The sequence below is a fragment of the Telopea speciosissima genome, chromosome 2 (genome assembly GCF_018873765.1).
Source record: "Telopea speciosissima isolate NSW1024214 ecotype Mountain lineage chromosome 2, Tspe_v1, whole genome shotgun sequence".
NCBI classification, from domain to species: Eukaryota; Viridiplantae; Streptophyta; class Magnoliopsida; order Proteales; family Proteaceae; genus Telopea; species Telopea speciosissima.
This window is the reverse complement of record NC_057917.1, coordinates 48,534,478-48,560,514: the sequence shown is the minus strand read 5'-3', so window position 1 is coordinate 48,560,514 and position 26,037 is coordinate 48,534,478. Positions and strand designations below refer to the sequence as shown.

Sequence of the window (26,037 nt, the reverse complement as noted above, 5' to 3'; positions counted from 1 at the left end):
ACCATACCAACTTGTGAGAACTTACAAGACACAAGGACAAGCCAGTCAAATTCACAAGCTTCACAACATAGTAAACACAATTTATTGAAGGTAATAAAAGCAGCCAATTTATCTTTGGTAACTTAAATGTTGGTTAGACATGAAGGCTGCGTGTGGTATGCATTCTGGATCTAGTTCGCATTCTCAGAAGATAAAAATAGTTGTTTTTATCGTTCGAGAATGTGAAATTGACCTAGAATGCATACCAAACACAGCTGAAATTTCCACAAAAATTTCCAGGCCTTGCGAAAATGAATAAAATGACAACTGGTATTAGTAGTTCTAGTAATATTCAAAGCAATTATTTTGTACCAAGGAAACCATTCTTAGAATAAGGAGAGAAAATCCTTTTTTCTTTTAAAACTGTGTTGCTGTCTACTGATTTGAAAAGAGGAAAAGGGGGGGGGGGGTGTAGACCGTGTTTATCATTTTCAGAGAAACTGTGTGCCCATAAGCATGCTGAATGTTGCTTGGACACTGGACCAGAACCACCATAAACTCATAAATTATTTAAACTACCTCAGCTTTAAATTAATAGCCAACATGGTCTGTACATTCTTCAGGATCAAAACAGTGCCCTTAGTACCAAAAACTATAATCCTACACTTTTACAGTAAACATTGCTCAATGCCAATGGCTAATTCAACAGGAAAACAGTAAAACTATTACTTGGACAAGAGAGGCTAAAATCAGAACCAGTCATGATGGTAACTTGTTGCAGCTTTGTAGAGCCATATATTGATGCTTAATCGGTAACATTGTGGGGAGGAGAGGAGGAACCACATATTCCATAGCCAAGTAATATTGAGAGCTGAAAGAGAAACATGAATAAAGAGGACTGGAGGAGGGATGGGAGTGAATTGGTATTTCACTTCCAACCATTTCAGTAGTAGCGAGCACCAGTATTATAAACACGTCCTCCAGGGTATAGACCCCTCGACTCTAATCCATGATTTCTGCCAGCTGCAAGAAACTGAGCCCGCTCTCTGTATGAATCAAACTGACCAGATGCATATGCTCGATGAGCTTCATCAGCAGCCTGACCAGAGGCATAAGCTCGATGTGCTTCGCCAGCGGCAGCTGGTGCTGCCGCAGCACCATAGTTTTTTGGTTCACTTTGGCCCATACTGTTGGTATAGGGGCTCATTTCAGCTTGTTGATACTGATGCTGTCGTGCCTGTGATTCTCTGCGGAAAAATTCATCTCTGCGAGTGCTATGACGGGCTCGAAGTGCAGTCAACTTCTCCTGGTACTCAGTATTGATCTCATTCATTTTCTGGAACAACAAACATCACAAAATATAACTAGATTTAATGTTAGGAAGAAAGAAAAACAGATGTTTTTTACTCTTGCAGTAACAACTTAGAACTCTGTTTGTTAGATTTAAGAATTAAAAGGAAACATGATTCTTCTGTTTCATATAAATCTGTTGAAGTTCCACCCCCCCCCCCCCCAACAAATTAAAAAAAAAAAACACACACACACACAATTAATGGTGTTTGATTATTCAACACTATCGATGCAATTTTTCGAGACAATGTCAAGATAATCCAAATCATGGAATGCAGCATTGACAATGCAGGATTTCACACACTGTAAATCATGTGCTTTTGGATACTCTTATAGAGGACTAATTTTCCATCTGGTTGCCAGAAACAGGAAAAGGTCTCCAACAAAATTTTCCTAATCCCCTTTTTAAAGTCAGAAAATTTATTAAATAGAGAGTATAAGCACAGATTAAAATTTCAGTCAAAATGCCAAAATTCAATGGTTTATTTCAGTTTCGACTGTAGTTGAAACGAAACCACCAGAGTGAGCTGGCAAGTTTACAAGGTTTTGGTCAAAATTTTGACAAAATGACCAAAAGAATCAAAATTTCGCTCAAAATGGTCGAAATTGTGTACTGCTTTCCAATTTAAAGGTTCTTCATTACTATTGCATATTTCAATTATTTTTATTGAATGTAGTACATTATAAGACTAAATTATGAGTAGAATAAGCTATATAAGGGAAAAAGATATAGTAGCCTACAGGGTACACTAACAACATAGGGTTTGAAGCCAAACTACCACTTTGGGAGTTTTTACCCCAATCTAATAATTCAAACATGTGTAAACATGATAGACACTACAAGAAGTTTCCTGGAAAAATTCCATCATAGAAATGGCCATTTTTTTTTTTTGTTAAACCCGAATATTATCTAGGACCTGGGCAAGCCCCTAGAATTTTATTAGAAAAAACCACCAAATGAATTACAATGGGGGGGTGGGGAGTGGACATAATTCGCATTACCCCAACCCAAATGCACTCTGAGTTAACCTAAAACGGACCCCAATTTCAAGCCCATTTCGCAGATTTCGACAGTACATTTCTGTTTCGACTGGTTGAAATCGAAATTTAAAACCTTGAGTATAAGAATTAAGACATTGAGACAAAAGATACAAATAGGCCTAAAGATACTATACAAGGCACATCAGAGTCCCTTCCGCCCCCCCCCCCCCCTTGAAGGAGTACACTAACCTGTAGATAGATTAATAGACAGCAAAACCACAGGACAGAATCACAGTGATCAGAAGAGTAGAATAAACAGCACAGAATATAAGAAATTCTAATAACTTGATAACCAGCACTTCGGTGTGGCTGGAAATAAGGTCGAATAGACTGAGGATCCTGCTGCATATATGCTCCAAAGATGGGGCTGATCCAATGGACTGATCTGCAGAAAACTCACTAGAACATAATTACAAAATATGAAACAGGAAATAGAAAGTGACAGGAGACCTCGAATAACTCCAGATCCAGACTTCAGATGGAACCCAAACTCAAGTCGACGGTAGGTTATACATGGGGGAATAAATCCTCCAAACATGAGGCCCATCCAATGGTTGGATAACCAGAAAACAGAAACTGAAACCTGAGACAGACTAGGGCCTTTGCTGGAATCACAGGATGCTGTATTTAAGAATAAATTGACAGATTAGAAAGGGTTTGCAATGACGATTATGACCACAGCAATAACAGAATAAAAATAAATTTAAACCACGGGCTGAATATTAGATTACCTCCAAGGATTCTCATGCAAGGATGGACAGTTGCTTTAATGGAAGAAAGAAAACAGAATAGAAGAAGAAAGGAAAGAATGATGAAGTGGGATATGACCAGGGCTTCACCACCAGTCCCAACCTAGGAATCACCACCGAGGGTTGCATCTTGATTCACCACAAGACTGCTGCTCCTTGAAGAAGACATTGTTTTTCAATTCTCAAAACCGGGGGGTAGTATCCCCTACATCTTATTTATAAGGGTAAATTACACGTCACCCCCTGGTTTTCAATTGAAACTCAGATCACCCCCTGGTTTTTGAAAAACTCAAATCAACTCCTCTACAGTAACAGTGTTAGTCGGTTGTTAATTATTGGTGTGAAAGGACTATTTCACCCTTGTACTAAAACATTAGAATTAAACTTACAATACTACCCTTCACCCTTGAACCAGATTCCCAAAGGCAAAAACTCCTGCAATATTCTGAGGAAAACGATCTCTCTTCTTGGAGAGACTTCGACCGAAGTAATCTTCTCCTCCAACTGCTCATTGCAACTTGCGCTCGGCAATCGCAGGGGACACCATTGCTGTTTGATACCTACGCTATCTAGAAGTTTCCAGCCAGCTGAGGAGAATGCACACCACACCTTCCTCTGTCGCGCTTGAATGGGGGGTTTTTAGGGAAGGGGTTTCAGAAGTGAGTGGAGCAAAGGGGGGTTTTGAGAAAAATAGGAGAGAGTGAGAGAAAAGCAGGGTAAAAAAATGTTGGGGTTTTTAATCTGTGCTGGAATTCGTTTTTAATCTATTGTAGCATGTGAATCACTCCAAACTCCAATAAACACCGACACGATCATCGATTCAAATTACCAAAAACAGAAAGAAAAAAAAAGAAAAAAGAGCAAAGGCAACACCTTCTCCATCACCTCCTCCACTACCGTTCTTGGAACAATCTCTCTGGGTATTTTTAATTTCTCCTTTGCTTGATTATTGCTCTTTTAAATGATAAAATCTCATTCTCAAGGAGAAGAGTCTCAAACTCCTGTTTAGGCATCAATGGAGCCCCACGTCCAGAAGTGACGTGCCTGCTCTGGTCTGCCATTATCGTCTACCCAAACCCTAGATGGGTAGTTGTTGGTGTGAGGAAGAGGATGAATTTGGGGTTTTTAGTTACAAGGGTAAAATCATAAATCAACACCGGTCAAGGGTAGTTTAGGGATTTAAATTTGTTTAACTGCCTGCCATCATCACTTAACAGCATAAAACTAACGGTAGAGACTAATTTGTCATATTGGGGTCTAACCAGGGGGTGAGTTTTTTCAAAAACCAGGGGGTGATCTGAGTTTCAATTCAAAACCAGGGAGTGACGTGTAATTTACCCTATTTATAATAAACCAACAACAAATAATAAAATAAGTAACCCAAGCCATGTGTGGGCTGCTTGATGGCTAAGTAACCAAGTCTTCTTCATTACAAGGAAACAGAAAGAAAGAAATTAGAAACTTCTGGCTAATAACTAAGTAGCATTACAAGGAAATAGAAACTTAATGAAAATAGAAACTAGATATTAAGAAATTCAAGGATCTTGAAAGATCTTTGCAGATTTCAATCTCCTCCCACACAAGCTGGCTATGGGGCCCACAGAATCTCATAGATCTTCTTGGACATCCTCCCAAAGCAAAGGCCAATGAGACCCACTAAAGCGGTCAAAATATCTCCTCCAGCTGTTGGTCGATGGTTACAAAGGGGCAGAATGTGGACTTGAATATGGGCTTAAGTATAACCAATATGTGGGTCCAAGCATGGGCCTGACCATGACTAAAATCAATGACAAGAAAAGGGCTCAATTTCGGCTGGTTATAACTCAACTCAACTGGACTATTTAAGGGCCTGTTTGGGCTAGCCTTGCACTGCATCACCCCACCCCCCTACCCCCACCTCAAAGAGAGAGAGAGAGAGATTGTAGAAGGGGTTCAACTAAGAACCACTCTATAGTAGGATTGTTAACAGTTGCAGCAGATCATCAATAATAGAAGCAAATCAGAATTAGAAGGTAAACACCAAGATAGAAGGTAACAAATACTAGGTAATCCAATCAGCAGTTTGGTGTCAAACTTGGATCGAATGGAGCAGGCAGTGAGGAGAACCTTTGCTGGAAACCACAGCCAATTCCAATGGCTAGGTTGAGAGACATGAGGGTGACACTAAAATAGAAAGTTAAGCCCTGCAGGCCAAACCAGCCACCAACTTGGGCTGAAACTGAGATCGAGTGGAGGTCCTGGCAAGGGTGTCTAGTGCTCCAAATCTCAGCAGGTTCTGATAGAAGGTTGAGGAGATATTCAAGGTGGATCTCTGCAGCAAAACCTGGACAGAATTGGATCTGCAGGGATGCTGTTGGTCTCCTTGATGTGAAGCAGCAGCAGCAACTCTTTGTCTCAACCAGTGGATCAAACCAGGCCTTCAAGGGGATCTTCAGCAAGTATTGTAATCACAGGCACAGCACACAATTGAGGATCGAGTGGGATAAGAGAGGAAGATAGAAGAAGAGAAAAGGGGATAAGGAGATTCAGCTTTCACCAGCCAGGCTTTCTCAGTCCTTCATGGGTTTAAGCTCCCAGGCCCTCTGCCCTTCATCCTCACAATGGGATAAGAATGTTTCTCAAAGCAATACTCAATCATTCACTAAATCGTGAGGAGACTCTATGGGCTAATAGACTTAACGGGATGAGTAAAAAATAGAAGGAAATAAAATAGCAGTGTCTTATATACGGCTGAGACTTGCTTTACAGGTATTAAACTGAATTAGAAACTAACTGAAATAGAAAGTCTACTTGACTAAGTTACTAGAACAGAAAATAGAAACTAAACTCCTAAATCCCCACGAATAGAAAATTTGATTTTTCTAAAAAAAATCTTCACCATAGAACTAAAACTCGTGAGATCTCGGTTTTTCAAGACCTCGAGATGAGATCTCATGCAATACGAAAAAGTACCCCAACTCGAGCGAGATCTCGGTGGGAAATCTTGGTATACAGACACTATCTATGCAAACCTTGGTATATAGACACTTATTTATGCTAGAAACCAGGACAGACACTTATTTATTCCTAATATCATTTAATATATTTACTTAAGATATTATTCATAAATAAGCAAATACTCCCCCTATTTGAATCCAATAAAAATAATTAAAAAATAAAATTCCAAAACGAAAAAAAGTCCACCGCCCCAAACAAAAACTGGATTTTCGGGGGTAGGTGCAATTTTCAACTTTCTAATGTTGAGGTTTTTCTCGAATCTGAAAATTCCACAAATCTTAATATAGTAAAACATTGCTAAAAACCAAAAGTATGGTAAAATATTCATTTGTTCTGATGTCCAAAAAAATATTTTCATTCAAAGCGATTTTGATAGCATTCGTGCACACCAAATTAAGTTTGACCGGTATATAACTTCTTCAATATAACTCAGATTTAAGCAATCTTGAATTTGTTGTATTTAACTTAACCAAGATCTCGCGAGATCTCAAGTTAACTTGGTTTTTTCCAAGATCAAAACTTGGTCGAGTTCCGAGTTTTAGTTCCTTGGTCCTCACACCATCTGGTCTTGGGCCCCATAGGATCTTCTAGTAGCATCCACACCAAAGCAATATAGGGGCAGTGAGCCTGCGACATTGTTTATGTGAACAGTAACGTGAACAGTGTTTTGGCCTCTTTTTCTTCATGTTTTGTCCTACATCACTTCTTCTCCATTGGTGAAGATCCTTGTGCCTGATCAAGGAACCTTGTGTTCGATTGAGGTTGGTTGGTGTTCAATCCTTTCAACTACCTTGTGGTGTGTAGCCCAAGTGTTTCTCTTATTTCTCTCTTCTTCCTCCTCTATCTTCCTCTCCATTAACAAGTAAATACTATTCTAGTTTTCTGCAACTAATAATCTGAATCTGGAATTCATACGCAAAGGTTTTTTTTTTACACGAATTTAATTAGAAGGCATCTAGCCACTGGATCATCCTCAAATTTTTATTAGTTGTTCTACGCCCTAAAAGAGGAACTCGACCAGAATTCTCTCTGTCGGAGCTTTTGATCTGGACTTACACTGAATTTCCCATTCTGCCCTTATTCCTTAAGTTGAAATTCTGTTTTCTGAATATTGACTCGATTTACTAGTTTTTATTGATCTGCTATTGCTGATTTTATTGGTCCATGTTCAGAATCGAATATTCTTCATATTCCTATTTGTTGGTTTCTTTTTTGAGTGGTAAAATTACTAATATACCCCTTTCGTAGTTCTAATAGGATGGGTTCATAATTTCTGATCCTGCCCTTGGTTTGACCTAAGATTTTCAGCAAGTGTTCTATCCCTGATTTACTGAATTCGACTTGATTTTCAGTTCCATCTGACATACTGATTCTGTGGTTTATTAATTCTCCTAAATCTGGTTATATAATTTCTGTATTTCGATTCTGTTCTTGTTACTGTTTTGACCTTTCAAATACAGTTCTACATTAGACGTTTGGACTTTGGCCTGTCGTTACTAATGTATTGTATCTCCGCTATACTTACTCTCAGTTTTTGTTTCAAATAAATTATTGTTACTCATTAAAAAGAATCAATGAGAAGAACAACATCAATTGCAGCCTGGGACTAAAAACAAGGGATTTTATTGCGTAAGGCATGAAATGAAGCTACACAACCTGTTTGGTAACGGTGTCCATCTTAAGTGGGAATGACCCTCAAAATCAGGCCCTTCTTAAAAACAAGTCCGGATCCAGTTTGGAGTTGCGGTTCTTAGTGTCCTAATCGTAGATCCCATCCAAATTCATACCTTACATCAATAGTATTTGCATACATTGATCTATGAACTACGACTTAAAATAAATCAGAAATATGCAGATACAATTCATATCAAGTCCATATTCCTCATAGGACATTTGATATTAGTGACACACATGTACTAAATTGGATACAGATCTGGATCAGCTAATGCCTATTTTACACAAGTTTGGGTATGGATCAGGTACAAGTATGTGTCAGTGTCAAGGAGTTGGATCCAATAAATTAGGATCTATGGACGTCCATCCAGAAAAGAGTAAAGGCATGAATACTTGGCTCAAATGTGTCAAAAAGGGAAGGTGACGGGTTAATTTTCTTCAAAGCCCTGTGAGTATCCAATTGCAAAGTGTATACAACTCAATTCAGCCTTATCCAACTAAATGGGGTTAGCTACATGGATCTTCTTTCTCCAATCATCTTTATTCAAAGCCAAACTTGTTACTAATCCTAAGTATGTCTTTCCTCACAACTTCTCCTAGAGCTATTTAAGGCTTAATCCTGCCTTTTTTTAGTTCCTTCAATCTGAATCATTTCACCCTTCTTTATTGGACCACTCAAAGGCCTCTGTTGCACTTGTCCGTACAGCCTCTAATTTGTTCATTCATTAATTTATCTTTCTAGTTTTACCACTCATCCATCTCAACAGCCTCATTTCAGCTACACTCAGTTTGTTTATATGTTGTTTCTTCACTGCCCAACATTCAGCTCCACCGTCATTGCATCTGTTGCACATGACCGACTGCTGAGTGTATGCAAGACATAAATCTCAAACTCCATGTCATGTCATGTTGACATGGTTCTCTGACATTACATGAATTGTCTGGCTAACATATGCTAATGCAAAATCAAGTCCAAATTAGGATTGCATGGAAAGATCCTGATCCAAATCATTTCATGCTACAGTTAATACTTCCCACAATGCTGAATGTCTGTAGAAGATCCAGAAAAAAACAAAAATATGAAAAGTTAACATTCTTTTGCACTCAAGAAACCAAAATCAGTATAGAAAAATATAGCACCAATAAACTCATTTTATGCAACATCTGACATACATCTCCAAATAGAGGATAGATAGACAATACCACAAGTTAATCTTCTTCTCAAGTAACTCAAGTTACAACTCAGGCGAAACACTTTTCTAACATTTCATGTTGCTAGTGTTTCCCTCATCAAGCTACCATTGAAATAAAAATATGAACAAACGAAGAGCCGAAGATGATATAATCCCATATTAAACTCACCTCCCTATGCCTAGCATTTTCTGCATCTTCAGCATCATTTTGTTCCTTGGTCAGTTTCATGATCTCATCTAGGAATTTCTGCTCAAGACCTTCAAATGTCTGTGGCAAAGTGGTGTCCTCGTACCCAATTTCCATATCTTCCTCATGGTCTTGGCTTCTAGGATCCTTGTTGGATTGTTTCTCGAAACCCAGTTTAGGATCTGATCTCTCACCCTGGTAATAAGATCTAGACGGATCACCTCCTTGACCTACATAACATGTGTGGTCCACTTAAGAACAAATGGTTCAAGAGATTAAAGAAATATCAATGTCATCACAAATTTTGATTTTTCTCAAAATATAAAATGAAAAAGTCAATGGAAATTAAGATCATGTTTTCCTTGTGATTATAGGATAGTTTCCATGGCAAACAACATTTCACTAATTCAGAAAACAAAAGAATGATAGTTCTTACAGTAAAATGCCTACTTAATGCCAATGTACAAGAGCCTACAAGCTAATAGGGAGTTGTCATGGTGTCAATGCCTTCCTACAGGCTTAGTTTGTTTCATTAACCACTCTTTGTTTCTTTTCTTTTGATTTCATCAATAACTCGTTACCCAAAAGAAATGGACCACGGTTGTGGGGGGGCACAAAACATAATTTGTCATTCCCTGCCTCACAGCAACCAAGATTTACTGGCTGCTACATCTCACTTCCTAACCATTTCTTCTTCCTTGAACTACAGATTGAGCTGCAAAAAATGTTCCTGGTTAAGAAAATTTGACTACAACAGGTTAGGTTAATTATCATGATCATTGTCAATTTTAACCCTTGCCTTGTTCACATTTCATCGCAACACTGAAATTTCAATAGGACATTTGCATCATTGGCATTCAGTCACATCATAAGACCTCGATTTGCTCAGTCTTCCTCATGAATTCGTGATAATACATGTTAAAAACACAACAAGGGTCAAGGGAAAGGTGGCAAGTAATTTCATGATTTCATCGAACACTTGGGAGGTGCATTTTCTAGGAAATCAGGCCACGAAGGGAGGGGATAAATGGGAGCAGTGTGAACATAAGGAAGGTAACTGATAGAGATTGAGATACAGGTTGATAGCGTAGGATATGAAAATCAGAGGTAAAGTTGGATTTCAGAGGAGGAAAGCTGAAAATTAGCCACAGATTCATGAGTGGTAGTTGTGAATGTTTTAGGCAGATTATTTTCTAAAGCTTCGGAGCGCAATTTGATCAGAGGATTCATTGGTTGGTAGGGTCGTAGGGACCTAATTGAGGTATCTCAACTGCGATACAACTTAACATTCTCCAGCTCACACAACAGAAGTGGAAACGAAGGGAGGGGATAAATGGGAGCAGTGTGAACATAAGGAAGGTAACTGATAGAGATTGAGATACAGGTTGATAGCGTAGGATATGAAAATCAGAGGTAAAGTTGGATTTCAGAGGAAGAAAGCTGGAAATTAGCCACAGATTCATGAGTGGTAGTTGTGAATGTTTTAGGTAGATTATTTTCTAAAGCTTCGGAGCGCAATTTGATCAGAGGATTCATTGGTTGGTAGGGTCGTAGGGACCTAATTGAGGTATCTCAACTGCAATACAACTTAACATTCTCCAGCTCACACAACAGAAGCGGACTGTCAAAGTGCCAGGATGAAAATTTCTACACTTGCCTTCACTGTATACATGAGATGAAATTGAATTTGATGTTTTTGGTTCATCTCTATCCCACTGCCATTGACCCTCAGTTTTTGAAGACATATAATGATGCTCTTCTTCAGAAGGTAAAGCGTCCGGACGTCCAGGAAAATGGTTCATTGCAGAGTTGTGCCGCATTCTCTGTGCAGACATGTGATGCATCTGGGCAGAAACATATGCATTGACCCCAGAATCGCCATAATGCCCTGATTGCCTCATTTTGAATGCCTCACCAGCAGAAATTGATAAGCAAACCTACCAAACACAACGGCCAGAAATCAAAACCCAGTTTAGTATGGTACATAATGTAAAATATTTTACACCAAACAAATATGAAAGAACAAAATAAACATTAATCATTCTCGAAAAGAAATACCGATAACATGGAAACGTATGATGGAAGCACTACCAGGGGCAGTAACATTTTTATAGAGTAAAGGTCCAGGAAAAGAAACAATGGCACAACATATATTGACATCTTCAATGAGAAAATGCTGAATGGATGAAATTGAATTGCAAGTCACAGAAGATGGATACGAAAAGTTACTGCCATGTAGATGGGCTGCCACCAAATCTTTGATGAAGGGAAAGCACCATGTTACAATGGTTTCAATGTTTCTTGCGTCTTAAGGCGATTCAACAACAGGCCAGGGATGAAAAATGCAAATAACACCATTTCTTTGTTGCCAAAATTTGAAGGTACGAAGAATATTAAAGAATATATGCCCATTAGTCAATACCCATCTTATAAAAAATAAAAGGCTTACTAGACTGAAGTAAAAGGTTGACTTTATTGTAGAGACTTCCCAAGCTTTTATTTGATAGACATGTTGGGTAGGGCGCTTTTTTGAGGGTTTTATTGGGGGAGAGGGGAAAGAAAAGTGAAGGCAGAATTCAATCCCAAGCCTTCCTACAACCAGCCAAGGCCCTTACCAGCTGTGCTGCTGGCACCTTCAATGTTTGGTGGGGTTATTGTTGCATGCAAGATCTTAGATTATGATACAAGAAGTAGGAAAGCCAGGATGATTCGTAAAAAAGGATTTGGAGAAGGCTTGTGATCTTGTGCCATGGAAATCTGCATCAGAAGTTATGCACCTAAAACATTTGGGCCGTAGTGAATGAGTGATCCAGGCATGCACTTCAGCAGCTTCTTTTTCTGTTGTGATTAACGTTGAGCTGAGTCAAGAGTTCAACCCTTCTAGAGAAATCGTAAAGGAGTCCCACGTCTCTCTTCCCCATTTACCTGATAAGCAGGATATTTCTACCCAGGGAAATCCATGGGATCTGACTGAGGCTTTGAGAGTTTAAACTTAACAAAAGGGTCAATAGTGGGTTCCCATTTTCAATCATGGATGATACTATGGTGTGCAGTTTTCTTAAGTGATCTTTGCTTGGGAGTTATTTGTTGGAGGGGATAGAATGCGGGATGGGGCCTCCTGCATGTTGGTTGGGCTTTGGATTTTTTTTTTTTTTTTGGGGGGATGGGGGTGGCAATGGGAGGTGTCTTTCTTCTTGGTCAGCTGTGAATTGTAGCGCTCTCTTGACTTTGTGCCTGTCTCTTTCCCTTCCCTTCTTTGAATAAATATTTTTCATTACTAATCAAAAGAATAAAAATTCTTCTTGTTGCTGATCAGTGGGGTAAGTACTAAATAAGGTTCAGCTAGTAAAGGTGTTATGTTATGAAGGGCCTCAAAATATAAAATATGGAAAAACATCCAAAGGCATGGCTAATTTTATTGGGTGAGTGGATGAGGAAGGTTAGGGTTGATGGGAGCGGGCTGTGATAATGATATGGTGTCAATCCAATGGAGGTTTAACGGTGAAAAAGAGTTGGTTCAGTGATTGGAGCAGGTTTCTGTAAGAATAAACTGACAGAAAGCAGAAAAAGAATAAGAATTGATACCTAGGAATCCACCTAGGATTTCTACAATCCACCTTAGGCCAGATTTGGTATGATTTCTATTTCAAATTCAGATTGATTTCATGAAATAGTCAACAAATAGATTTCTGGTAAAGAAATTGAAATTGTTTTGGTTCCATCAATCTGAAATAATTCAAGAATTAGATATCCATTTGGTAGTTCAATTTCTAAGAATAGATTTTCCATATTTCTTTGGGAGAGGGTGGTGGTGACAAGGGTGGAGGTGGAGGCAGGGGTGGTAGTGATGGCGGTGGGGGCATGGAGTGGTCAGACCATCAGGAGGAGAAGGGTGGTGTTCTATTTTTAACATGAAATTACTGCTTTGCCCATCAAATTAACCATGTACTCATTCAAGAGCAATAGTGAAATCAATTTCAATTTCAAAATTGAAACAACTCCTCAACTATTTCACAATTTCACATGAAATTAATTTCTCATAAATAGGATAAAAAATCATACCAAACACCCCAATTTCAATTTATGACCCCATGAAATTGAAAAAGAAATCATACCAAATCAGCCCTTCAAAAAGGGCCTCTGGATCCATAAGCATGTATGATGCAGATACATAGCCATAATGAGCTTGTTTTATTAGGAATAAGCCTTGGGTTGGATTCTATACATGTTGGGCCTTTAGTCCAATGGTTTTCTTTGTAGGGCCTATAATGTGGGTAGAGGCTAGGCATACGAGATCACTTAGTTAAGTGTCTTTATTTCTTTGTTTTAATTGCTATTCAGTGTTTTAGTTAGACTGGATTAGCATTCTATAAGTCCAGCCCTGTTTTGAATCAGTTTCCTAGTCTTAGGTTACCTTACTAGTTAAGGATTGGGTTAGGCTTTTCCTTATTAGTTGGGACTGGGTTCCTTTGTAATTGGGTTATTATAAATAAGAGTATGAGGCTGAGCAGAGAAGGACAGAGATTGAAGCGAAAAGAGTTATGGTTGAAGCTGTGAGACGTGGCAAGAGTGAGAGACCATGGGTGAGAAGATGATGGGCTGAGAGAGCTGATCCTATCCCCCCCCTTCTATATCCCTATATTCTTCTTCTTCTAATCCTTCTATGTTTCTTCTTTTATATGTAAACAGAAAAAAAACAAAGAAGAAAAAGGGGAAATTTACGAAACACCCCCTGAAAATGGGCCAATACTCAGATCACCCCCTCATATTTGAAAATACTCAGATCACCCCTTGCATTAGAGCCCTATACTCAAATTAGACCCTACCGTTAGTTAACTGATGAAGTCAGCTAGTTAAATTTTTTGAAAACCCCAAACTACCCTTGAGAAGAGTATAATTACTATTTTACCCTTAGATCTAAAAACCCAACATGCACTCTCTTTTTTTTTCTTAATTAAATTAAAGAATTGGAGAGAGAATATTCCCTCTCCTTCCCCAATTCTCTGATTTTGCTTCTTCGTTATGGGAGAGAGAAAACAGACAGAAGAGAGAGGAAAAAAAGGGAAAAACAGAAATCTAGGGTTTTGAGAGAAAAAAGGGATTTCGGAGAGAAGAAATAGGGAGAAAGAATGGAGAATCGGAGTTGATCACAGTCGGCCATCCTAAATCTACGCTGGAATCAAGGAGATACTATTGTGGAGCCTTGCCGAATCCAAAAGATTTGAAGTGGAGTGATGTCTACTCATTAATCTGAAGAATCCTTGTTCTAGATCTCGATTCACTCTTTGTTTTGATAGTTATTCTGTAAATTTGTTAGGTCTTCTCTCAGATTTGTAATAATCCCCTCCCCTTTGTGTCTGAATCGATTGGTGGGGATCGAAGAGAACGATCACTGAGATCAATCGAAATTTCTGCAGATCTGCCCGATTCCAGATATGATTCTCTATCATTCTTGGAACTCGATTTGCAGAAGTGCTTGAAGAATGGGAACTCAATTATGGACCTCATAGGTTCAAGTATAAAGATCTGTACATGGCGATTAATGGGTTTAATAAGCAGGAGCTCCTGGGTATTGGTCAAAGATCTGTACATGGCGACTAAAGGGTTTAGAAGTAGTCCGAGTTCTCCTTGCATCAGGGGTTTCTTTCCAAGCTTCCAACCGTAAAGGCCTAACTCCCTTGCATTATGCTGTTCAAGAATCCCATCTGGAGCTCATTAAATATTGGATTAGAAAAGGTGCCAATCTGAGTGCAAAGAAAAAGCATGGAAAACCCCTTTTGATCTTTTGCAAACAATGAGGAAGTTAACTCATATCTAGTAGAATGTGAAGAGTTGTCAAAGAGAGGAGAAGATCTGAAAGGCAAAGGCAAAGAATCTGTTGTAAATAGATCATTGGAAGCAAAGAGAAGAGGTTCTCCTGGGGAATCTGATCTTGAGAAGTCTTCAGAGAAATTTGCAGATTCTGACAAGCATGGTAAAAAAGAAGGAAAGAATGAACCAGACTACTTCTAAGCTCCTTGTACGGTTGCAACCTCCCCAATACTGAAAGCCATAATTGTTACCCAGTTCAATGCTTATTACCAATCCCCCCAAGTTGCAGAAAACTCCGGTGAAATTGCAATGGTGAGGTCGGAGTTGCAAAGCGAGGATTACGGGGAGAGGAGGAAGAAATGGGTGAGAGTGGGGTATTTTAGGTTGAAGATGAAGGAAAGGGTAGTATTGTAAATTTGATTCTAATGATTTAGTACGAGGGTAAAATAGTCTTTTTACACCAATTACTAACAGCAGACTAACACCTTTAGTGTAGAGGGGGTGATTTGAGTATCGGCCCATTTTCAGGGGGTGTTTTGTAAATTTCCCCAAAAAAAAAAAAAAAAAAAGAGCAATAAAGTTTCAGTTATTCAATTTGTTCTTCCTTATTGTGTTGATCCTGGCTGCAACCGATCTCCCGCTGGTTTCCCTAGTTCGAGGTTGATTTCTGCATTAGTCTGATCTACGAGTGTTATCATGCGTTTCCTAATTTGAATGCTACATATGTTAGTATATGGATGATTAATGATGTGGCATATGGGAATTTATATGAATTGATAAAATGCATATGTTGGAAGAATATGGAATGAATTCTTTTATGCGCTGTGCAATGACTTATGTATTTAATGGGAATGATGTTGTATGCTGTCTAATGAAAGTAAGAAATGAATATGGCATAAAAGAGAAAGAAAGAGGGAAGAAAGAAAAGAAGACTGTGAATGAAAAAGAAAAACGTATGCATGGTTATGGTAATTTGTAAAATACCCTGTGGCTACTGGCCCTTTCCAGTAGGGGGCTATGTACTCGATGAGGGCCTCATAATGAGTAGGACCATATCCATCCCAGGGCTCCAGTGCTTGGACTAAGGTACAGATGTGGCCTACCCTCCCCAGGGCTCCAGTGCTTGGAAGTTGGAACCATAGTTTTCACAGCATCTAGGCGACCCAAGGCGTTGGAGAGGGTCCAAAATCAAGGCGACACCAATAAGGCACCCAAGGCGACCAAGGGGCCTGGACACCTAGGTGATGCCTTGACAACTATATCTGGAACAAGGAGAAGGTAAGACTAGTAGATGTTATGTTCAAGAGCTTGTCTTCTCCCAGGGCTCCAATGCCTGGATACACGAGAGTAGATAAGTCTAGAATCATGTTTAAATAGATGAGGGGTCCTACTCTAGGGCTCTGGTGCCTGGACACATGGGATTAGAGCGCATCTATAATGCTCACCGTATCATCCTCCCCAGGGCTGCAGTGCCTAAAAATACGAGTAGAATAATGATATGAGGTCGACTACCACCTTAACAGATTGTGCACTACCCCGATTTTGAAACTTTGAGGTCGAACTTTTTGTCATAAGCCAAGAGGTGCATTGCCAATTGCTCCCAAGTCAAAGAGAAGTTGCATTAGGCTTCTTCATACCATCAGACATAGCATACTAACTACTAAGGACTCAACCGGTAGTTCACTAAATGGCCAAGACTCGACCTAATTAATTAAAGAATGAAATTCTATGATTGTCATTAATGTCTAGTTTTCATATATTGTATTTTTGAATGCTTGTGTATAAAATCATGTGTACCTCACTGGACGTAAGCTCACCCTATATGAGTTGATGTTTTTCAGATGGAGAGACAGGGAGGAAGTATACACAACTTCATGGTTTGAGGTGGAGAGCCTGAGGACAGTGTTCATGTTGACTTGTATTGTATATAATGTGATAGATGATGGAACAGTTTGGTTTTATATGAAAGTAAGAGGAAAAGGGATAGCATAAGAAATTAGGAAAATCTCAGCTACATGGTGTCGACAACATGGATCCTTGCCCACCAATAGGCTTTATCTGAGGTCATACTTGGCACAAGCCCCAGGCAATGCATGTCATTCTTCACAACCTCACTTGTGGTCATTTTAGCCTCTAGCTCTTTTAGCTCCTTCAATCGGGATCAGATCACTCCTCCTTACTGGGGCGTCCTCAGGCCTCCGTTGCACATGGCCAAACCACCTTAGACGACATTCTCAAAGCTTGTCGCTGATTGGAGCAACTCCCACATCAGCTCTAATGTGTTTGTTCCTCACTTTATCCTTCCTAGGGGATAATTATATAATACTCTTGATACAAAGAAACAAGCTTCAACCTGATGTAACTCCTAAACTACTAAAGGATATAACCTCCAAACGAGCCAACCTACACTATGAACCCTACTTAGTGATACATACATCATCCTAAAGACCAAGCCAAACCCAAAAAAAAAATTGGCCAGCAATATTTTATGCTGGGCTTATGAATTTAACTCCAATTCTTTTTCCTTGCTTTTTCTAAACTTTCAATCTCCATCAAATTTGATCCTTGACATCAGATATCCGAAGACCTCAGAATTCAAAAGTAGGAGTCACGAAAAAGGTTTCTCCTTTGCCTTCTCATGACCATTTGCAACAAGGCAGAATAGCTTTCAAACAGTCCCCTATTTCTAGCCTTTCAACTGCCCCCAATAATATGCCTGAATCAAGAACCACAGCCTTTTACCTCTTCTCTGCGAAGATTGAGAATAGTCGAATACTGAAGTTTGAATGAAAAAAAAAAATTCTGAATTTGCTACCCAGCTCCAGCTGCTCCACCAAACCAAACCCCTGTAGCTTTCAACCACACTGTCCAGATCTCAGAAAAAAAGTTCAAGAGTATATAACAAGTGAAAAACAGTTCCAGCAGCGTTGTCAACATGGCATATACACGTTCAGAAGCACATGGTCACTGGAGATCAGGTGATCAATAGTCGGGACACCATCCTCCTACACAAACAACAACAACAAAAAAAGGCACCTTGGGAGATAACAAGTATCAATCAATGATGCATAGAGCTGAGACTTAGTCGTCTAAGATCCCAAGCTTTCCCATTACAAGATTATCCTACCCTAATTTGAGAACACTGAACTTTCTCAAGAAGACCAAAAAAAAGAAGTGCACTTAACTATTTCCCAGTTATTAAGGTTTCTACAAATTAAACCCCATATTAATATCACCTAGACAAAGGAGAGAATCACCTACCCTGATTCTGTATCAAAGGCATTGTCAAAGATAATTTGGAATACATTACAAATTTGTTATTGGATTAGACTTTGGATTCAAAAAAAAATTATTGTGCAAAAAAATATGGAGTTCGCTATGCATTTTAACATAAACAAAAACATGTGCGCCATCTAACATAAAATAGGTGTCAAATTTCCAAAAGCATGCCTCTAAAAATAAAAAGAAGGAAAATAAAAGGTATAGTTAAGAGAGCTAACATTGAACTAAAGAATGAGGCAACCTAGAACATCTTGATAATGACATATAATCAGATCAAGATAGAAGCTAAATAGCTAAAAATTCATCACTAGAAAACTACTTCAGTAAAATGTATCAAAACTGTACAACACAACTCAACCAACTAAATGAATCAGCAACATGAATTCTACTTATCATACCAAAAAAAAAAAAAAAAGAATCCTATTTTGCCAATTGACCCTGTTTAAAGTTATATTTATTGTTAAAACCTAAGGCACCCATATTTTCCTCACTACATCCTATTAACCTTTGGCCTGCCCCTGGTTCTTTTAACTCCTCTAATCTGCAAACTCTCTCTCTCCTTACCAGTGCATTCAATGGCCCCCACTGTACATGCCCTAACCACTTCAAACAGCTTCTAGTGATGTGTTTCTTATCTTACCTCTGGTTTGCAACTCAGCAACCTCAATATCTCCATTCCAGCAACACATTTAAGCATGCTTTTCTTTTTCCTTTATAAATAATATGTTGTTTCTTTGTTTCCCAATACTCGGTTCTGTACAACATTGTTGGTCTTATATATATGGATTGTACCAATCACATCAGACTCTAGAAGCACTACATTTCATCTGCCGTGCTTTAATTCTATAAGCAACATCTTCGTTGATTTCCCCTTCTTTATTTATGATGGAAATTAAATATTGAAAAGTATCACCTTGGGTGTTTGGGTATCTCCCTATCATCAATCTAAACAATACCAATTACAGACCAAAACCATAAAAATGATTAAAAGGTATAGTTAAGACCTGCAAAGTCGACCACACTCTTCATCCCCTAACCTCAACTCCTTAAATAAGCAAATTGATTGAGGATATGATATTCTGAGATGGTATTGCCGTAGTTAATATAAAAGGTAGTACTTGTTCGAAATTTAAAATAATAATAATAATAATAGTAAAACAAAAAAATATAAATTTTTTCCCTCTCTCCCCTCCCTTTCAGCTGTAACGGATTGCTCCATTCAGTAGAGAACAAAATGGGTAACTGTAAATCTCTTCCATGTTGTTCTAAATAGTTCTAAATTTTTATAAAATCCAACATTCATACTTAAAACAGGGGGAAGGAAGAGGACATTGATGCAGGCTTCCCAAACACCAGTTCCCATCCCTAACTCTATAAATCGAAACATGAACTAATGATAGAATTAGTGTATCAAATCTCAACGTCATGCCGAATACACGAAATTGAAACCCTAACTGCTCTGCAGAAACCACCATAAAAGCGAAGCAAAGGAAGAAAGAAATGAAGAAAAGGTTACAAGATAGAATAACAAAAATGAGGAGAAGAGAGATCACAGAACCATGATGAGCATGACCAGATTCAAATAGAATGAGAGAAGTACACAACTGCAATTACAGACTTACCTGTGTCTGTTTGATACAATGATATTTCGGTCTTGGCTCTTACAATGATGAGGACATGAGGTTGTAACCAAAGTAACCAACCCCCTCTAGAGAGACGGCCATGGATTCATACTTTGCATGATATACTGTCCGAGTATTCTAGCCCATACTTACGGGCTGTAAGAAAAAGTTTTCTAACACGAAAGGTCCTCGTGAGTAGGGCAGTAAACGGATCGGATTTGGTTCGGATAGTGCTATATCCGCATTCGCATCTGATTAGCTATCGGATGGATTTGGATAGTGCGAAACGGATACAGACACAGATATGAATCGGATGTTTTATCCGTTTACAGGTAAATATAGCTTTTCGGATAGCCATAGTCTATCCGTATCCGCATCTATTTAGCTTTCGAACGGCTTCGGATAGTGCTAAACGGATATGGACACGGATACGGAAACGGATTTCGGTTATTCATTTACACCCCTACTTGTGAGTCGTGAGTGACTATTGTAGTTTTAAAGAACACTGGACCATGTAAAACTGAAAAAAGGGCCCGACCAGGTTTGATCTATCAACCCGTGGTTAGAAAAATGAATGAAAAAAATGACTATCAATAATAGTTCTTTTCTAATGATGTTAACCATCAGAGTCGATCTCACACCAACCATGAGATGTGGATCTGGACTCTGGGACTACCAAGTCTACCATGCATCAAGTTTTTTTTTGAGAGCAAATTACATGCATCCCCCTAGTGTTTGAAACAATAACAGAACATCACCCGTTGTTTGAACTTTTACATTTTATGCTATTGTGAAGCTTACAAGTAAGCCATGATAAGTTGAAACCATTAATTGATGCTAAACATTAATAAATGGCCATATTACCCTTTAATAATGTACATTGACCCTTTTACCCTTATGTTACATAACCCAAACCCATCTCCTCAACCATCGTTCCAACCTCATCTTCCTCCCTCTATCACCTCTTTCTTCACCAGCGATTTGCAAACCTCCAGTATCCTCTCCGACAATCTGTGAGAGAGGAGCTCCACTCTCAACTCCGATATTCAAGAGAAGAAAATGACGATCAAGAAGCCACCATGGTTCGTTTGTCCAAACTGGAAACAGAGTCAACGGACATCCTCTTTAACCCAATGACTGCCCAGTTTTTAAGAGTACATCCTCAACAGTTCTGGCCTATTCCATTTTTGAAGGTTTAGAGAATCACAAAATTTCAATTCCTGTCTCCCAAGAATCTCAAAGTCAAATGCTCTTTTTAGACGATTAAAGTTTGATCTACAATGGAAAAGAAGAGTATTCTGTAGCGACCCAAAAATTTTGGGCTTGACCTGAGAGCCAATTTGGGTCGCTGGGCAGATCCATTGAGGGATCGTGGAGGAAAAAAAATGGAAAGAAGGTAAAAAAAATAAAAAAATAAAAAAGGAAAGAAAGAAATGGGGAGGAATCACGTTTGATTTCCTTCTCTATTTCTGATTGGATTTTGGGTTTTTTTATATAGAAGAGAATAAGCCTTTTGGATTCATTCCATCTTTTAGCCTGAAGACTTCAAGCATAAGAGGAGCCAAAGAAGATTGGAAAAGGTGAAAAGAAGGGCTAAGAAGAATCACGGCTAAGGACAAGAGTGAGGACGTCGGCTTGGTTTGAAGTAGGTTCCTTATTCTATGTTCTTTCCTTGTCGTGGATTAGTTTTTAAGGTTTAAGAGCCCTTCAAAGGTTAGAGTTATATGGAGGAAAATTCTGATTTAGGAATCCATGTTCATATACTTAAATGCATGACATGTAAATTAAATTTCTGTTTAGGGAATCCATGATATGCAATTTAAATTCCGTTTTGGAATTTCATCTATTAAAAATTCTGCAATTGCAATTTAAATTCTGTTTTGGAGCTTCTGTTCAGTAAAAATTCTGTAGTTGTATTCAAATTCTATTTTGGTTTTATTCATTAAATTTTTGCAGTTGTATTTAAATTCTGTTTTGGGTTTTATTCATTAAATTTCTGCAGTTGTATTTAAATTCCGTTTTTGGTCTATGCCCTGTTATGTAGTGTTAAAATTCTATTTTGGTTTACACGCTCTTATGTTGCATCAATTCTGTTTGGATTTTTATTTCATGTAACAGTTCAGTACGCCGATATATTGTTTTAAACCATGTTTTGTGATCCATTCTTATGTGACTAGTCTAAAGAACTTGTCAATGTTTTACTCTATTACGTTTTGTAATACATTTGAGCCGAAAGTGGGGCTGGTTTACTAGTCCTTGGGAGGTGGCTGCCTAGAAAGATGGATTATGGTCCTATTGGTAGAGTCCCTTTTGTTGCTTCTCACTAGAAACCCGTACGACGGTATGGGAGGTGAAAGCCCTTTGCCTCTGAATCTGATTTGTTTTGTAAATCCTATACCACTTTATGACGGGTAAGGAATGGGAATAGGCTGGCATTAGTATTCATGTCATATTAGTAAAGTAGTCTAGTGGGCTATAGTTGTACCACTAGTTATTTTGGTGGTTTTTTTTGTCCGTCTCTATAGGTATATAAGAAAATCTCCCATGCAACCACCTTTGCATTGAAATGAGATGTCATATTTTATCGTGGGATACTTTCAATGGCTATTTGCCCCTTTGATGGATAGGCTATACGAAATTTAGTATAGTTGTCATTTCGAATTTGATTTGGATTTTGAAATGTAATTCACGAGTATCGTATTTTGAAAATTTAAGGATATAAAAATTTACACTTACATACATGACTTTTTGTTACTCGGCTAGTCCTTGCACCACTGATATCATGTCTTCTCAAGCATTTCATTTTCTTATTAATGTAGCCTATTGAGTTTCTAACACTCAAGCAGAATGTGATGTTTTGCAGATGAGGACTTTGGTCAAGCTTGAGATGAGGACGTAGATATAGCCAGAGAATTTTGGGGAAGAGTGGTTTTACGCGCGAGTGATTTGGAAGAGCTTGCCCAAGATATATTTTTGGGTTTATCTTCAGAGTAGTATTTTATGTTCCTTGAGTTGGATAGTCCATGTTGAACTTTAACTTTTATTTCAATTTATTTGGCTTGGAACATTGGTTATGTTTCTCCTTTGGAAGACTCGGATATTTATTTCGGTTTTAAATTTAATGACTATCAAGATGATATTTTATCTTAGGTGTTCATTGTGTTACCTTGAGGATTAACAGGTTGATTTGAGTTAACTATTCGAAATCCAACCGTACGCGTTTGGGGCGTTAAATATTCAAATACAAATACCAATAATAGCAAGTACAACCAAGTCAAACAGTTTCTAATGGCTAAATAACAAGCCATTACACAGGTGTAAAAAACTCATGCAAGCATAGGAAATCAAATCTACAACAATGACTTGTTTTCCCAAAATTTTTAAAAGCAATAAAAATTATTTCTCCAACTACTACTTTGTTCCTAAGAGTGAAGACGTAGTGAAGGAATGAGCAAAAATATACAGACCACCACCAATAATCTACAGTTTCAAAAACGCATGGCTCCAAAACTGGCCAGAATTCCAATACTTTATTTTATATGCGGCAAATGCCAAGTTTGATTTCACAAAGTTTGCAATGCTAAGAAGCTCAACAGTGTAGCCAACCATGAGTCGCTGGAATCGCAAGTGGGGGTGTTTGAAATTTGTGATCTTATTTCACAAAAAACTATTGGGAAAGAAGGGCGGTGGAGAGATTTATCTTCGTTGGAGGGTTGCTGGGCAAGGGGAGGTCCGCCAGAAATTTCTATTTTCTTCACCTACGCCAGAGATGGTATGTAGCAAACCCTACTTGAAAATAGATTTGGGGATTTTAGGTTTGGAGAAGATGTAATAAGGGTAAAAATGGTATTTTATTTTAGTCACTGATATAAAGAGGGTAAAACTGCCTTTTATCTTTCAAAACTAACGCTGTCAGCCATCAGAGGAAATACATAATGTTGAAAGAACCGGGGGGGTCTATTATTGTTTCAAATACCAGGGGTGCTCTTTTTTTAATTATTATTTTTTAATCATGACTAACCGCCACTATTAGTGGGATCCCATAGATAGGGGTGGGATAGGGGGAATACCTAGGTGAGAACCGAGTAGCGTGGCAAATAGCTGAATTAGCGACCTCTGTAAGACTTAGGCCAGTGCTCTATTGTGTCTGGCTACCTCCACCACGCCAAAGGTGCTCCCCCCAATGCATCAAGTTTAAAGACTCTCACCAGGCTACATTTGACCTCATGACATGTGGGCCAATAAGTAGCAATCATTTGAAATATGTGATAATGTGATATATTCAATTTTTTTTTTCACAAAGTTTTCCTCTACCCATAAAGGATGGTTCACCCACCATCCTAGGGTTCACAAACCCCTTCTAGGGTTTTAGTATGTTCCAAAATGTCCTCCCAATACCCATTCCCGCCCTCTCTCGCCCCTCGGATCCCATTCACCGTGGGTGGAGGGAAAATCGATCTTTTTTTTTGTATAAGATATATACTTGTATTATAGAAAGATTAGATACAAAATGTGGAATAGAAGTTCCGCTAGCGTCAACATACAATAAAAGAGACAAAGAAGGGGGTGAGATGTGATCATAAATAAAAAAAAAAAGTCTCTAACCAAAGGAGGCAAGAGCATCCGCTACACCTTTCCCTTGTCAATAGACATGTTTAAAACTTACTACAGAAAATTGAGAGACCAATTTATGGCAGTCAGTGATGATATGAACTATTCACCAAGGGGTGAATAAGAATAACATTTCAAGAGAAAAATAACTCCTAGGTTATCACTTCTATAATAAGATTTTGATAGTTGCGAAATGAGCTTGTCTTATCACTAAAGCTTCAACTACATATGCAAAGGTGATGCCAACATGTTCCACAAAAGCTTAGATGAATCACCCTTAGTGATCCCTGAAAGTGCCACCAATACTTACAAGCCCAAGAGCTCCAAGACATGAGCCATCCACATTGACTTTAAGATAATTATGTGGAGGAGGTTGCCAAGAAATGTGAATATCGTTGTAAGATGAACCAAATTGAGTTTGTACAAGTAAATATGAATCTATAAATGAGGAGAGACGTCTCAACAATGACAATGCATAAGGGGAATCCCGATGAAAAGATGCATCAATATATGCGAGCCAAATATGCTAAAGAGTGCTAGCCATAAGACTAATGATTTTGTCTTTAAATATGAGATTGCCTTGAACACCGAATATAGCCATCCAATCTTGATAAAGATATTGCTTGTTGCATGAGGATTTAATCCTATGGTCATCCATAAAGCGCAAGCCAAAGCACAATATAGGAAGCGATGATTAGAGGAAGAGCACAAAGGGCATAAGCTATTAAGATTAAAACTTATGCTGATTAGAAGCCGCCAAATCCGAAGCAAGCCACCCCTGAAAGAAATAAATGAATTCCAAAGATCTTGGGCAAATCCAAAGAGGGTTTCCCTGTACGCTCATCACAAAATATTTCTAGATCCCAATACACCCAATGCCAGACAGCTACCAAGAAGCACAAGCCAGAAAACACAATATGTGCCCCGGCCGCGTGTTCGTAACTCCAAATACCCGGATTTGTTATAGTCCCCCCTGTGATACTCCAACCCCCTCCCCTATGAATTGGTTATTCTTAACCTAGTCATGAAAGGTATAACGAACATACCTTGTCTCCACATTGGATCAAGAATGGGGTCAGAGAGATCAAAAACTGCTCAACATGAAGGACTTTGTCCCACATCAGTTTCTATAGAAAGAATCCAACTTTTGGTGTTGTCTTTATATGCCAAATACATAGCCATAATGGAATTATGGTAGTAGGTAATTCGGGAGAGCAAGGTGATCTGCTAATGAGACAATAAAGAGGCCATTGGTGATAGGAGCCCATATATATTTGTCATTAGAGGGGATACAAAAGAATAAGAATTATTTGCCTTAGCTACTGCTTGAGGCCTCCAGAAATGCACCAGATCAGCTTTCCAGCATTGAGGATTAGCATTAATTAACTCAACTAGTGTATGTAGAGCATCAATAGAAAGAGAGAAAGAGGCTTCTAAAGGAGAGAAATGGGGGATCCATGGGTCGATCCACGGATTGATCCTGCAACCATGGCCAACATGAATAAACAAGCCCTTTAAGAGAATGGTTATTGAATTAAAGA

General features: G+C 38.5%; 1 protein-coding gene across 2 annotated transcripts; it reads right to left on the bottom strand.

The window, feature by feature from the left end:
• Nucleotides 1-523: 523 nt before the first annotated feature.
• On the bottom strand, nucleotides 524-19,968 carry LOC122652660. Of its 2 annotated transcripts, XM_043846466.1 has the most exons (5): nucleotides 19,888-19,968; nucleotides 12,818-12,824; nucleotides 10,828-11,108; nucleotides 9,153-9,400; nucleotides 524-1,315 (listed from the first exon to the last, which is right to left on the bottom strand). In XM_043846466.1, exons 3-5 carry the CDS (start codon nucleotides 11,069-11,071, stop codon nucleotides 923-925), a joined length of 885 nt encoding a protein of 294 aa, XP_043702401.1. In that variant the 5' UTR covers nucleotides 11,072-11,108; nucleotides 12,818-12,824; nucleotides 19,888-19,968; the 3' UTR covers nucleotides 524-922. The 2 variants fall into 2 exon arrangements, with proteins under 2 accessions (XP_043702401.1, XP_043702400.1); XM_043846465.1 differs by lacking the exons at nucleotides 12,818-12,824; nucleotides 19,888-19,968 and adding an exon at nucleotides 19,693-19,821 and having other exon boundaries at nucleotides 10,828-11,107.
• Nucleotides 19,969-26,037: the final 6,069 nt, after the last annotated feature.

What these genes read in the sequence shown, in the direction of transcription:
- LOC122652660 (XM_043846466.1), bottom strand. Translation starts at nt 11,071, where the DNA reads ATGAGGCAATCAGGGCATTATGGCGATTCTGGGGTCAATGCATATGTT. An exon ending in ATCTCATGTATACAGTGAAG is followed by an intron (nt 9,401 to 10,827) that starts GCAAGTGTAGAA and finishes CATGTTATGTAG; the next exon opens with GTCAAGGAGGTGATCCGTCT. An exon ending in AAAATGCTAGGCATAGGGAG is followed by an intron (nt 1,316 to 9,152) that starts GTGAGTTTAATA and finishes TTGTTGTTCCAG; the next exon opens with AAAATGAATGAGATCAATAC.